Source organism: Mizuhopecten yessoensis, unplaced genomic scaffold (assembly GCF_002113885.1).
Source record: "Mizuhopecten yessoensis strain PY_sf001 unplaced genomic scaffold, ASM211388v2 scaffold11115, whole genome shotgun sequence".
Classification (NCBI taxonomy): domain Eukaryota; kingdom Metazoa; phylum Mollusca; class Bivalvia; order Pectinida; family Pectinidae; genus Mizuhopecten; species Mizuhopecten yessoensis.
Window position 1 is genome coordinate 1015016 of NW_018408887.1, and position 14509 is coordinate 1029524.

General features: G+C 33.0%; 1 protein-coding gene across 1 annotated transcript; it reads right to left on the reverse strand.

The window, feature by feature from the left end:
* Positions 1-2804: 2804 nt before the first annotated feature.
* On the reverse strand, positions 2805-14270 carry LOC110466090. The gene is made up of 7 exons (XM_021522387.1): positions 14197-14270; positions 11597-11733; positions 9120-9240; positions 7862-7974; positions 6242-6306; positions 5744-5808; positions 2805-4566 (listed from the first exon to the last, which is right to left on the reverse strand). Exons 1-6 carry the CDS (start codon positions 14239-14241, stop codon positions 5798-5800), a joined length of 492 nt encoding a protein of 163 aa, XP_021378062.1. The 5' UTR covers positions 14242-14270; the 3' UTR covers positions 2805-4566; positions 5744-5797.
* Positions 14271-14509: the final 239 nt, after the last annotated feature.

The window sequence follows — 14509 nt, forward strand, 5'->3', positions numbered from 1 at the left end:
GTTAAATAGTAAAATAATTTTAAGAAGAGTATTAAGGTTCTGACTTCATGTACCTGTGATAGAAGGCCGAACAAGACGTAGATCAAAGTAAAACTTGATTGCGCTGTACTTTAAAACATGGTTCCGTTGTATCTGGTCTTACCATTTTGAAGCGGGCGAACGTAAGATACATGGTCCATGGATATATCTCGTTTCTTTATTTGGTGCAGCTTATGGAAGACCAACGTTGGAAAAAAATGACAAGGACAATCGCACACGTCAACATTATTGCATCATCACCTAAACACGGCTGCATCCATATTCTCACCCTGATACAGCTATATAGGACTTATACCATACTTTATGTATCTCCGTGACCTTTTGTAAGAGTGACCTGTTAATAAACCAATCTTCGTCCCATAACTCGACAATATTAAAAACTTGCCTTAATTATTAAGTTCTCTGGTATATTTTCGCCTTGAGTAAAAGAATGAATTTAAACATAATGGGACTAAGGCCTTCTTATATAATATAGCTAAGTGAAATTGGAACGGATATCTGTATAGTGATTACATTTGATTCACGTTCATTATATAGGATACAGTTTCTTTCTTTCTACATGTAAGTACTTCTCTAAGGCGGTGATAGGCCATGACTGTGCAGAGAGACCGTATCTTAGAAATATGTTATGAAAAGATTGAATTAATTGCTTTATGTAGAAATGACGGTATAGTTTCATACTTTCGCTTAAATGCTGTTATACAATGCACTTTCTGGAGACTTTTTTTTACATAAATCGTCGTCCTTCCGTCAGTCATCCAAGTACAGTCCGTAGTTACATTTTTTTAGCACAAACGAGATTTACCCCCTGGTATTGTTATTGACAATTCATGTACTCATACATGAATAAAAAGGTATTAATTGTGTCTTTAGCATCCACGATACTCCAGTATGCAGAGAGCGAAAAAGTGTGCGTAACCCCTGGAGCATCGAGGATATGGTGTTTGGAGGTGTTGGGGGACCTCGTCCTGGAATTAAATAATGTTTATGGACGGAAAGATCCTAGGGTATTTTATCATTTCTTTTTAATTATTTCGGTCTACCCATTCCACCACGAGGAAACTTAAATATGAAGTGTTCCCTGTGTTTAACATTCGCTGTTACCCATTCCGCCACGAGGAAACTTAAATATGAAGTGTTCCCTGTGTTTAACATTCGCTGTTTTCGTGGTTACTATGGAACCATAAAAAAAATACAGGCAATTTATTTAATATACTTGACTACTGTTAGATGTATGTGGGGTATCCACAAAAGTTTGAACCATGAAATATTTTCAAAACAGGAATGGAAAATACCCACGAACTTTTCATGTTATACGTTTACAACTGATGCTGTACTTAACTGTTGATATATATTTTACTCAATTGAAGATATATACAACTAGTTATGAAACGGACCAGCAGAACTGATGATATATACAACAAATATATCTCTCGATTTTATCCACGTGCTCGCGATAAGCAGATTGTTTTCACGATAAAACCTGAAAACCTTTTTTGATAAACTATTAATCATGTATATACTACTACCTTATACATTTTTTCAAAAATAAAAAAAAAATCTTCCGAGATCCTCGGTCTGGGACAAACGTAAACAGATTAACATGAACTTTAAAAATATGAAAAAAAATAAACAGAATTGTCATCATTTCCTTCTCCATACGTTTTTTACACTCAAAACTGTGTTGTTATCAGTACAATATTTTTTTCATAATATTATAATTTTTACTACTGACTAACATCTTAACAGGAACACCGGATGCTATTTCCGGTTCACGACATTACCTGACGCGAGCAGACCACATGTACCAGCCTCGTCTGTCAATACACCTATAATATAAACTTTATTGGTGTATTGACATACGAGACTGGTACCTTTGATCATAACATTGACCATTGCATGTAAATGTACATACCCTAGCTTATTGAATCACATTTTTTCAAGCTTAAAAAAATTGAATATTAATTCATTGCAACGATATTGCACCTAACCCAGGACCCCAGTGTATCATAGAAATCTAACATCTTAATGCTAGATCTCTCAGAACCTAACTTGATATCATTGAGGCAGAATTACATGAAAGTGACATAATATGTCTTACTGAAACACACCTTTCTCCTAATTTAACTGATGCTGAAATAATATTAAACTCCCTTTCCGATAACATTCACAGACTTGATAGAAAAACTCGACCTGGGGGAGGATTAGTTATTTATCACACAGACACAGTACATACTGAAAGAAGATTTGATCTTGAACATGATGATATCGAAATGATATGTGATGAACTATTATTCAGTAAGAAAACAATATTGTCAAGGATATATGTATTTATAGACCTGAATCAAATGTCGAATATTGGGATAACATAGACCATGTTTTAGTTAACGCATATATGTAACACATCACAATAACTGGAGATATAAATGTGAATAGGTGCAATATTCTTATTAACCACTATTTGAAGAGACTAATGGCAAAATATGACTTTACAAATCTAATTAATAAACTTAGCAGGATAACACAAACTACTGTCAATGCTATTGATATTTTATTAACTTATTATTAATCATACAAAACATGATACTGTGAATACACAAATATACAGTGATCACTCTGTTATTCATTTTACCTGTTTAAATTCTGTATTTAAGCAAAAATCTTATCAGAAAACTACATCAAACTATGACAATGCAGATTTTGATCAAATGAATGGAGCTTTAAATGAAATGAATTGGAAAATACAAATAAATAATCTTGAATCAGAAGAATTTAATATTATTTAACAGATACCATCACAAATCAAATAAAAGAATGTATACCATCTAAAACTATAACTATTCGCTCTATTGATAAAACTTGGATGAGGAATAATATAAGGCAAAACATTAGACAGAGAAATAGATTACATAAAAAAAGCTGTAAATAACAACACTGCGATTAATTGGGAAACTTGTAGCCAGGCTTGAAATAAAGCAATAGACCTCGTTAGAGATGATGAAAGAAATTATTATGAACGATTGCAACAATCAACTCCAAAAAATAAAAAAATAAATAAAAAAAATAAAAAATCAACTTCAAAAAATAGAAGAAAAAAAAAGAAACAAAACCCGATTGCAACAACCACTTAGTGACCAATCTATGCCTCCTAATAAACAGTGGAAAGTTGCTAGATATGTCATGAATTCAAATAATGTATCAAATTGTCTTCACCCTCTTTCTGAAAATAATAACTTAATACATCATCCATTTAAAAAGCTGGACGCCTAAATAATTAATTCAGCTCAATATTGACTTTTCTGAACATCTTGAACCCTTTACCTCAAAGAAAATACTGTTCTCTTCATTCAAGACAATATTTTTATATCTGGACAGGACATAAAGGATCAACTGTTTCTACTTAATGATAAACAACCTCCTGGCCCAGATGGCATGATACCCAAGAAATTAGCAACTTCTCTAATATGTCCTCTAACTTTACTTTGTAATAAGACTATTGAATCTGGTATTATACCTCTTTCTTGGAAAACAGCAAATATGAATGCAACATACAAAGGCAATGGTGCCCAAAATGATGTCTCTAATTTGTATTTTGTGATGTTAGTAAGGCTTTTAATAGAATTTGGCACATGGATCTACTATTATAAATGGAATCATATGGCAAAAAAAAAGGGAAAAAATACAATGGTTTGGTAATTTTCTTTCCGATAGGAAACGGAGAGTATCAACAATGGGGTTTTATTCAATTGTTCAGTATGTCAAAGCCGGTATACCCCAAGGCTCAGTCCTCGGTCCGTTTAAAACGCTTTGCTGATGATACTGTATTATGTAATTGACAAGCAAATTAAACTGCATTGAAATTAACTAATGATCTAGGTCCTAAACATACATGGGCCAGAAAAATGGATATCAAATTTAATTCGCTGAACACTGAATCTGTAATTTTCTCAGTGAAAAGTGAACCAAATCATCAAGATATCCCATTTTGTAATGAAACTGTAATTAATAAACAAACTCATAAGCAGCTAGGTTTAACTTTTAGTAGCGATGGAAAATGGACATATCATATTGACAATATGTATTAACTAGCTTATAGACGAATAAATATATTGAGACTGTTAAAACACAAATTGGATAGAAAAAGTCTTACAGCAATATGTACCTCTTTTACTAGACCAATACTTGAATACGGGGATATAGTATGGAACAACTGTAGTAATTGCTGTTTGCGTAGAGTGACTTCACTTAATAAGCTTTATGTAGAAACTGGATTTGAAGTTCTTTGTTGTTGACGAACAAAATATAAATTAACACTTATGTTAAAATTTTAAATAATGAATCACCTAAGTACATAGTAGACATCATTGAACTCTACCTTTGCAATAATATAAATGTAAGATATCCACTAAGAAAAAGCTGTGTTTTCAATCCCACACTTTGTAGAACTGAAAATTATTTCAATAGTTTTCCCCCTCAGCCAGTAGAGAATTCAACCTTCTCTCTGCAGAAATTTTGAACGCTGCTTCCCTACAACAATTTAAATGTCATCAAGTCAGATAATGTAAATAACACAAAAGACTTTATAAGCACATTTAGATACTTTGGAACAAGTTTTTTTTATCATAATTTGCCAGCTAAGGAATCATGCTAGCAACCTAAACAGTGAATTGTGTATGGATCATCTGAATGACACACCAGCAATTAGATGTGGACATGACAATGAAAATTTCATTTTATATTTGAACCCCCGCTCTGTAATAACATCAGGTTGCAATTAGTACAAAACATTTGTCACTTTGGTATAACTGATAATCATGATCATTATAATATAAAAACTCTATTTAATAGATGCATACTATGCAGCAATGATATCAACATATTACTTTTAAAAATTATATCTTACCATATTCGTCAAACTAATAGATTTGATATGTCATATCTCTCACAACCTCAAACTTTACATTGAAAGTGATGCTAGTATTTTAGTGTCACTGTGCAGATAAATATTGATACATTTTGTATATGTTATATCTTTGTTCACAACATCTCCTGAATTCGGACCTGACTGGATGGAATTTATGATTACTACTCTACATACCGTTCTATATATGCTATAGTTACATGACTAATCTATTATGAATTGTTAGCTTAATTTTAAGAGAATCAACTCCAATAACAGATAATGATAACTACATTTTCCCCTATGAATCCATATCATATTCTAAAACTTTACTAGATGTGTATTCTTGATAACTTCTCCTATATATCCAGTGGTTTGATGGTCGATGTGTTTATACACAGGGTAGCTTGGGCCTGTATCCATTGGATTGGATAATGGAAGGGTTGTCAACAAATATCCTAAACATAAACTTAAAAATAATTGAATATTCGTTAAAAAAAATACTTATTCCACAAGATATTTCCTCGACACTGTTTATTTGGATTGTTATGCCAGAATGTATGTAATGTTAAAAGGCCTTGTCCAATCCAATTTATATATACAACGTCAATAAAATTTGTTGAAATAGAAAATTGAAATTGTTCTCAAGTTGTGCTCAAGTCGTTCTCAACTTCTTGAGTATGCCCAAGTGCAGATAGCCCATGCTGACTAATTTATCATGCTACCAGTAGATGGTAAAAAGTAGTTAATACCTGATAAAGATATAAAGCTGATCATATATATCTGGTAGGGTTGATAACTTACCAGTGTGTATAGGCGTTGAGCCAGAGTTTTATGTTGCGGGTATATCTGACAGGGTTACCCGAAAACTGCAAAATTTAGAAAAAAGGTAAAAAGTAAGTGTGCATACGTTTGTATATGACACTTGAATTATAAAAGACAACGTCAACTAAATATTTTATTGTTTATCATAATAAACACTTTTCAGAATGTTGCAATATTAAACATGATTTGAATGTATATAGTGTGATATAAGACAAACCACTGTGATAATAATGATTTAGTTTTGCAGGTATCATAATTATAATGATAAAATCAAATCATATAATCATATAATGATGATATCAAATAATATAATGATAAAATTGAATAATATATTGATAAAATCAAATCATATAATGATACAATCATATAATATAATGAAAATATCAATTCATATAGTATTTTTATGCCATATGTGACAGCTATGGTTCATAAATACATCTAGCTGATCATATTTATCTGGTAGCGTTGATGACTTACCAGAGTGTATAGGCGTTGAGCTAGAGTTTGATGTAGTGGGTACATCTGTCAGGGTTACATGAAAACTGCAAAATTTTGAAAAAAGGTAGAAAACATTTCTGTTAGGGTGCATACGTTTGTATATGACACTTGAATTATAAAAGATAATGATGTCAAGTAGATAATGTATTGTTTATCATACTAAACACTTTTCAGAATGTTGCAATATTAAACATGAGTTGAATGAATATAGTGTGATATAAGACAAACCAATGTGATAATAATGATTTAGTTTTGCTGGTATTTAACGATCTAAAATTAATGAACACGTTTTAACGGTATATGCTATGATATCAATATTAAACACGTTTTATGATTGGTGGTATTAGTGAGAACGTTATTAAACTTGTCAAAGTAGAAAAAGATAAATTAATTCCTTTCTGATGGAACAAGCGTAATGGCTTTGTTTGGTTCATCATTGTAATTAGAATTAAGAAATAATGCCGTCGCGGCATGAATGTGATTTTGGGTAAAATTATAATTACTGGGCTATAAATATACGTGTTAGTCTGACACTGATTCCTGTCCTTGATTAAGATATAACTACGGGACTTTGACCTTCCGTTTTGCGAAGTAGACAGGGAAAGAATTACAAAAAAACATAGACGTTTACTATACGGACCCCAGTCTGGTTCCCAGTTCCGTTTATGTTAAACAGAACTTGTGTCGGTTCCCAGTTCCGTTTAAGGAAAAACGTAACTGGAGTCTGACACTCAGTTCCGTATAAGACCAATTACTTTATAGAGGCTATGGTGGTCCTAATATTCGTGTGAAAGGTTGTGGGTTCGATTCCTGTACTTGATTCAGTTATAACTGCGCGCATTTGACCTTTCGTTTTTCGAGGTAGACATGGAAAGAATTAACAAAAAAACATATACGTTTACTATACGGAACTGGGGTCTGGTTCCCAGTTCCGTTTATGGAAAACGTAACTGGAGTCTGACACTCTGTTCCGTATAAGACCAATTACTTTATAGAGGCTATAGTAGTCTTAATTTTCGTGTGAAAGAGTGTGGGTTCGATTCCTGTAATGGATTCAGATTTGAGTTTCCAGTCGATTATAAGAGGCTAACTATGATGTTTTTCTGAAGCAGACCTAGTATTTTGGTCGAAGTTCGATTGATAGTGTTATTTCAATTTTAAACGGGATCCCAGTTCCGTTTATGTTAAACGGAACTAGGGTCTGGTTCCCAGTTCCGTTTATGTTAAATGGAACTAGGGTCTGGTTCCTAGTTCCGTTTATGTTAAACGGAACTAGGGACTGGTTCCTAGTTCCGGTTACCTTAAACGGAACTAGGAACTAGGAACCAACTTCAGGCTCCCTGTTTTATTAATGGTACATGTATGCACTTTGGCAACAATTGTTGGTGAAAGGAAAGAAACTGCAGCAGAATTGTTTTTTAAACAGAGTTTACATTTATACTACCGAAAAAGAAGATGCTTCTCTATAATTTCATTATATAGGCAAAATATTGCTTTATAATACACAAAGTTTTTGAGGTTATCGCATATAATATGAAATGTTGACAGTACTGATGACACATTTGTACGTTAAATCTAATCTTTGTCGAAAAAACAAACCTGAAATTTTCATTGCTGAATTGATACGATGTGTTCAAATACCGGCAATCATATGCTGAAGCCATTCTACATGGGATACCCGCCGATAAACTTTCAGCGATATAGACTTTGATCTAAAAATAGCATTATGAACATCAATGACAGAGAATAACATTCATCTCGGTAAATATAACGCTCTTTAATCCATATAAATACATATTCATCGACATAATTGTCCGTAGTATTTTAATTAAATGTGAGAATCTGTTTTTTGATCATTAAAAAAATTGGAATATAAGGACATCCTCAAGAGAACTGCATTTGGCGGAAATATAGCAAAAAATGTATTTAACACATATAATAACCTCACTTAACAAATTATTATTTGTCGATACATTTGATTTTGTGGTATCTCTTTCCAACCATGTGGCTGGCTGTCTGTCTTGTTTTTTTGTATTCTTACATGATGGTTTGACTGTCTGTCTTTGCCCTTTGATTTGTCTTTATTAGTACTCTTTTGATTGGCTGTCTGACTTGTTTTCTTGTTATTCGTCTCGTTTTTGTCTTTATTAGTCCTGTTCTGATTTGGTAAATATAACAAAGACCTTACAAAATCCCTCAAAGCAACACGTGTACTCGCAAAGTAAGCATCGCACAGCTATTTTAGTGTCATAATACACTAATGTAGTAAATTTAATCAAACCGGACAATACAGAAATAATTCAACCAATCCAAATTAAAGTCACTGTGGCCATCTTGTTTTGAGCGAAATCGCAGAATATTTCAGCTCTAACCAATCACAAGCAAGTTTATGACAGGCATTTTACGAACAAGTTTACTTCTAGATAAAACTTAAGTTAGCGAAATATGTCTGAACAAAACAGGAATGGCGGCGACCATAGTTCATGTCCGATTTGTAAAAGAAATAGGTCGTCGTCGTAGTGGTCAGATATATAAACGTTATGATTCTTTACAGATTTTCTCTTCAAATCGTCTTAACACACACAGTGCTCAACTAAAACCAGAAAAAGTGCTGAATATGTTGTAATCATATTTCATTTTCACAGCAATGTGGTGATTTTTCATTTTCATCGGGATAAGAAAAGTTTTCGCATTTTGTTTTTTCAAAAATCTGTTACGTGATTTCATACATGTTGCAAGACTACTTTTCCACATGCGAAACGTGAAATGTTAAATATGTTAAAATTTGTATGTATTACGATTAATGAAACAATTGTTATTGTAAAGATTATATCGTTTATCTGAAAAAAGCACTTACAAATGTTTCATTGGTGACAGCCTGGTGTGGAAGACGTAGCCGCGAAAAGGTTTCGTTGTGCATTTTCATGCTTGCACAATGGAGTTGATCATTACATGGGTGGGAGGTTCTAGAGCAATAGCTGAAAGTTATTCAATACATAATGATATTAGATGTATGCAAATGATTAATTGTCCTCCTCTAAGTCAATTGATTAACCTATCTATTATGTCACGATTACTACTGAGACATCATTACTATTTCTAATTGTGACACTGGGCTGTCCTTTTCAAAACGCGTAGTGGTTTCATTTCAGAATATTTTATTCAACGAATTTCAAGTTCAAATTCGAGGTATAGGTATAACCTATATGATCTATCTCCAAATAATATCTAACAGTATATATGTATCGTATTCATAGTACATATAAATTAACTATATATAATTTTTTTTAAAGGTTTAAGTGTGACATTATTTGATGAACTTACCGTATATAGATATCGGCCTGTAATATGCCGATCACCATTGTTACAGAGCAATATCCTTCACATGTCTCCAAGCTTTACACTACATTCAACTAGCAAGTGTATTATGCTTTAGGCATTAGGGATATTGCATCATATGTGTGCATGTGTTTTTATCCAACAATCATACACATGCTCTTCCTGATGCCCCCATGTCTTTGCAAATGTAACAAATGAGCCTTTTGAGACTTTTCACTGACAAAAAAGCTGTGTCAAATGAAGGTCACACGTGCAATATTTACGACATCAGCATGTTGGCAAAATCATAACGGAGCATGGCCATTGTTTGCACACGCAAAACAACAGCCTACATTTGGCAATCTAGGTCACGTCGCTACTGGAGTAGATGCGAAAGCACATTAAACTACATTGGTTTATTGGTGGACAAGATTAAATCCACACATGTTTGTCTTTCATTGTGATATATAAAACACAATAGTAAGCAATGCTGGAAAAATAGTTAACTTAGATAAAATCTGCTTGTTTTATTTGCTTTAGTATTTCCTTACCCTCGTTATATTTTTTAGCATAAACCCCAAATTTATTGCCTATAACTTAAATATCTTTATCGCTTTTTCATGAAAATAATAAATTTAATTACAAACAGAGGGGGAGATGTTTATACAAACCCTGACGATATGTTTACTCAAATCACAACGATATATGCATTTATTTACGTTTAATAGCCTAGAGTACAAATGAATCATTTCATCTTATGTTGATCCAAAATTAAGACAAACGTGTCATTGTCCGTCGCGGTACGCTAAACCAAAGCAAGCTAAGAACAATACATAAATAGAACAGACATACATGCAGGACAGACATTTGATAGTGGTAATAAGTGGTACTCCCATCTTGATACACGGACACAACACTTACAACCATCAACATCAGAAATAAACTTCGAGTAAAAGTTGATGAAAGAAGTCTATGTCGAATTATATTCTAGTTCGGCTTTGAGCTGATCTCAAACACTGCTCTTGTAGATTCTTTACGTATCGAGAAACTGATTAAAACTGATTAAGACGATTAGAAATTCCTTTGAAATCGTTTCCCAGTGCCTCTGCAAAAACTATAACTATGGACAGGGAACCTTTTGCCCGGCATGACTGAAGCTTTAATAAATCAATTTGTGGCACATTTTGCAAAAAAAAAAAAAAAATGAAATAGACAAAATCTTAATCAATAAAAGGGTTCTGTATGTTAAAATGTAGCTCGACTAGACCGGGGTTCGAACCCTTGTCTTCTAATTGTTGTAGTATCGCTCTAGCTGACAAGATGCACCCTCGATATCCAGGGGTTACGCTCACTTCCGCTCTCTGCACCCCTGGAATATGGCATAGCAACATAGCAAAATTGAAGGCACGTTTGATTGATCTCAGGTACAAAAAAAAACCTGACCAATCGCTAGGCTGATACCTGTCCTTTGAAGATTACAAAGGAGAGACGCCCGACTTCAAAGCCTGTCAATTGTTACCGTTACGTGACGGCGAGGTTCTTTTGATGTACATCAAAGGAACGAAATAGTCTTCTCTTCTCGTCCACAAGGTTCTCCATATTGAGCCTTCAGTTTCGCTATGACATATTCCAGGGGTGCAAAGAGCGGAAGTGAGCGTAACTCCTGGATATGGAGGATGAAGCTTGTCAGCAAGAGTGATAGTACAACAATTAGAAGACAAGTATTCGAACCCCGGTCTAAGCGAGGATGACAGGCTTAGGCTACCTGGTCGACGGAAATACACCGGCACAACTGTGCTACAGTTAAATATTAAACAAAATTATTGGGAAGTTTTTGAGTATACAAAACCCCACTCTACAATAGGACAAGGATTGTTAAACCTTGATTGAGTTCTCTCAGCATAATTACTGCAATTTCGTACATTATGACGATTAATGAGTCAGATATTAACCACTCTATGAATTTCTTCAGAACTTGAATCTTGATAAATAATATAGAAGATAGGGAAATCGTACCTGCGGTCTGTCAGGAAGTCGATACAAACCCGATAATAGATAGGAAAACAGTCAGGAAAAGGGCATGGCGACCTTTTTACTACATGGTCAATGCTTACAGACATTTGATGCGATTGTCCCACTGATGCTGTCATAAGCTGTAAAAACAAAACAAGAAACTGATTGATCAAAGTCATGGACATTTAATGATTTTATTTTTATTTCTGTCATTATAGACTTTGTTATTTCTCTAACCCTAACCCTATTTATCTATAAAAAAATCAGCATTTTTTGTTATGAGCAATAAGTTAAATATAATATTCCGAACATTAATGCTTAAGGATCCCTTTATCACTGCAAAAAACAACAAGTGGTTGATATGTGTTCTTTCTGGCATAACTATATCTTTGATCAATCATTTCTGATCAAATAATACAGATGAAATAAACTTAATCTAAGCAATAATAACGTTTCCAGTGTAAAAAAGCGGGACTACACCCAAATTCAAACCCTGGATTTCAGACCGCTTAACAACCGCTCTAACAGACGGAGCTACCTGGTCGACGGAAGTCTTAGATTCAAACGGATCCTTTATCTATTTTTTGTTTTATTTCGAACACTCAGTTTAAAACAAAAAACAAAAACAAAACAAGATACATTAAAAGCAATCGGCTATTTCTATAATTCCCGTCATTAATGTCAACAGCTATTTGCTATTTCTGTTATTACGAGCGTTAATGCTAAACACGATGAGCGAAATATGTTATTACGAACACTAATCTTAAAAGAATCGAGCAATTTTTGTCATTCCTAATATTGATGTTAAAAACAATTACTGTTTTGGTGTTATAATCATTAATGCTTAAATCAATAAGCTATGTCTGTCATTCCAAACATTTATGTTAAAACAATTGGATATTTATGTTATTCCACACATTGATCTTAAAATCAAGTAGCTATTGCTGTTACAACATTGATGTTATAAAATATAATATAATTCTGTCGTTCCAAACATTCATGTTTAAATAACTAGCTATTGCTGCCATACTAAACATTAATGTTAAAAACAATCAGATATTTCTGTCACTCCGAATATTAATGTTAAAAACATTTAACATCAATTCCTGTTATTCCAATCATTAATGTTGTAAACAATAAGATTTTATTCTTAAAATCAATAAACTATTACTGTTTTTCCAAAAATTAGTGTTTAAAGCAATCAGCAAATTCTGTTATTCCGACCATTAATCTTTTAAAACAAATATGTATTGCTGATTTTCCAAACATTTATGTTGAAAACAATTAGCTATTTCTGTTGTTCCGAACATAAATCTAAAAAACAAATAACTATTGCTGTTATTTCAAACGTTAATATTGAAAACAATAAGATATCCTGTTCTTACGAACATTACTGTTAAAAACAATTAGCTGTTTCTGTTGTTCCGAACATAAATCTAAAAAAAAAAAAAAAAAAAAAAAGTTGCTGTTATTTCAAACGGTAAGATATTCTATTCTTCCAAACAATTAATGTTAAACAATAGTATTTTTCTGTTATATCGAACATTACTCTTTAAAACAATTAGCTATTGCTGTTTTTCAAAACACTAATGTTTAAAACAATTAGCTAATTCTGTTAATCCCTAACATTTATAAGCTATTGTGTCATTCTGAACATTAACATTACAAATAATTCCCTATTTCTGTTATCCCAAACATTAATATCAAATGCAATGACTATGTTTATCATTTTGAACATTAAGGTTATCAGTTATTTGCTTTTTCTGTTTTTTCCTAACATTAATGTAAAAACAAGTAGCTATTTCTGCTATTGTATGTATCAATGTAAAAGAATTTAACAACTTCCGTTATTTTAGACAATTATGCTAAATGATAAAAGTTATTATTATAATTAATGTCAATGACTAAGTTTGTTTCGAACACAAACAGGAATTGAAAACTTTTCTTGCGAGCTTTTGAAAACGTCTGTTTCCTTTGTCAAGCAAAGAGTGCAAATGACCGGTGTCTCGACTCTAAACCACTGAAAACAACTCACAAAGACTCTGTGGGCCGAATCAAGTAAAATCAGCTGTTAAAAATCATAGGGACTTTTCGTCGAATTGCACTCTAGTACTGCCTGAAGTCAGGGGGGCAGGTAACGTCTTTACCTATTCCGCCCTTTATTGGATGTTAAAATGGGGTAACAGAGATGGCTCAGCTGATGGCCCCCTTAGTCTCTGTTCATCAAATCTATTTCTCTCCCAACCCAGATGGATTTCTTGATTTTCCTGACTTTTCAGTTGTCCTCCCTTGCAAGCATTTTCGAGTTGATGTGGTTGTGTGCGTTATCTCGAAAGTGCCTGAAAGGGAGGACAGCTGGAAAGTCAAGAATATACACTTTAATACTTAAAATATAGTGAGCATACCAACCTCAGATATTTAAGCATACTTATGAACATAAGTTGTCTAATATAGGATGATTTTGATCCAGCATATTTAGGCAAAACACCATATCAGACACCGTCAGGTAGTAATACTACAATATGTTTCTAGCCCAGCAAGTTGCATTTATATTGCTGAAACATTCTTTAAACGGTGACTAATATAAACATCTTCTTACTTACGACAATTAAGACAACAGCTACAGCCCATGTAAGATTTAACATCATTGCTCCTCCGAATGATATTAACTATTGCGCGCACAGATGCATTAACATTACAGTTTGCAATGCATGTACCCCTGAAGCCGTTTGTTTACCCTAACAACAGAATAGTGTTACGCAATTTTAGATATTGATTTAAATTACCCCTCTACCATATTGTAATGAAGCATGTCGTCCGAACAACACTGTTATCAGAAATACCTAAAACAAACACTAGTGATAATGACAAGTGACATTATATAACGATAGTGACAAGTGACCTTATATAGCCTGG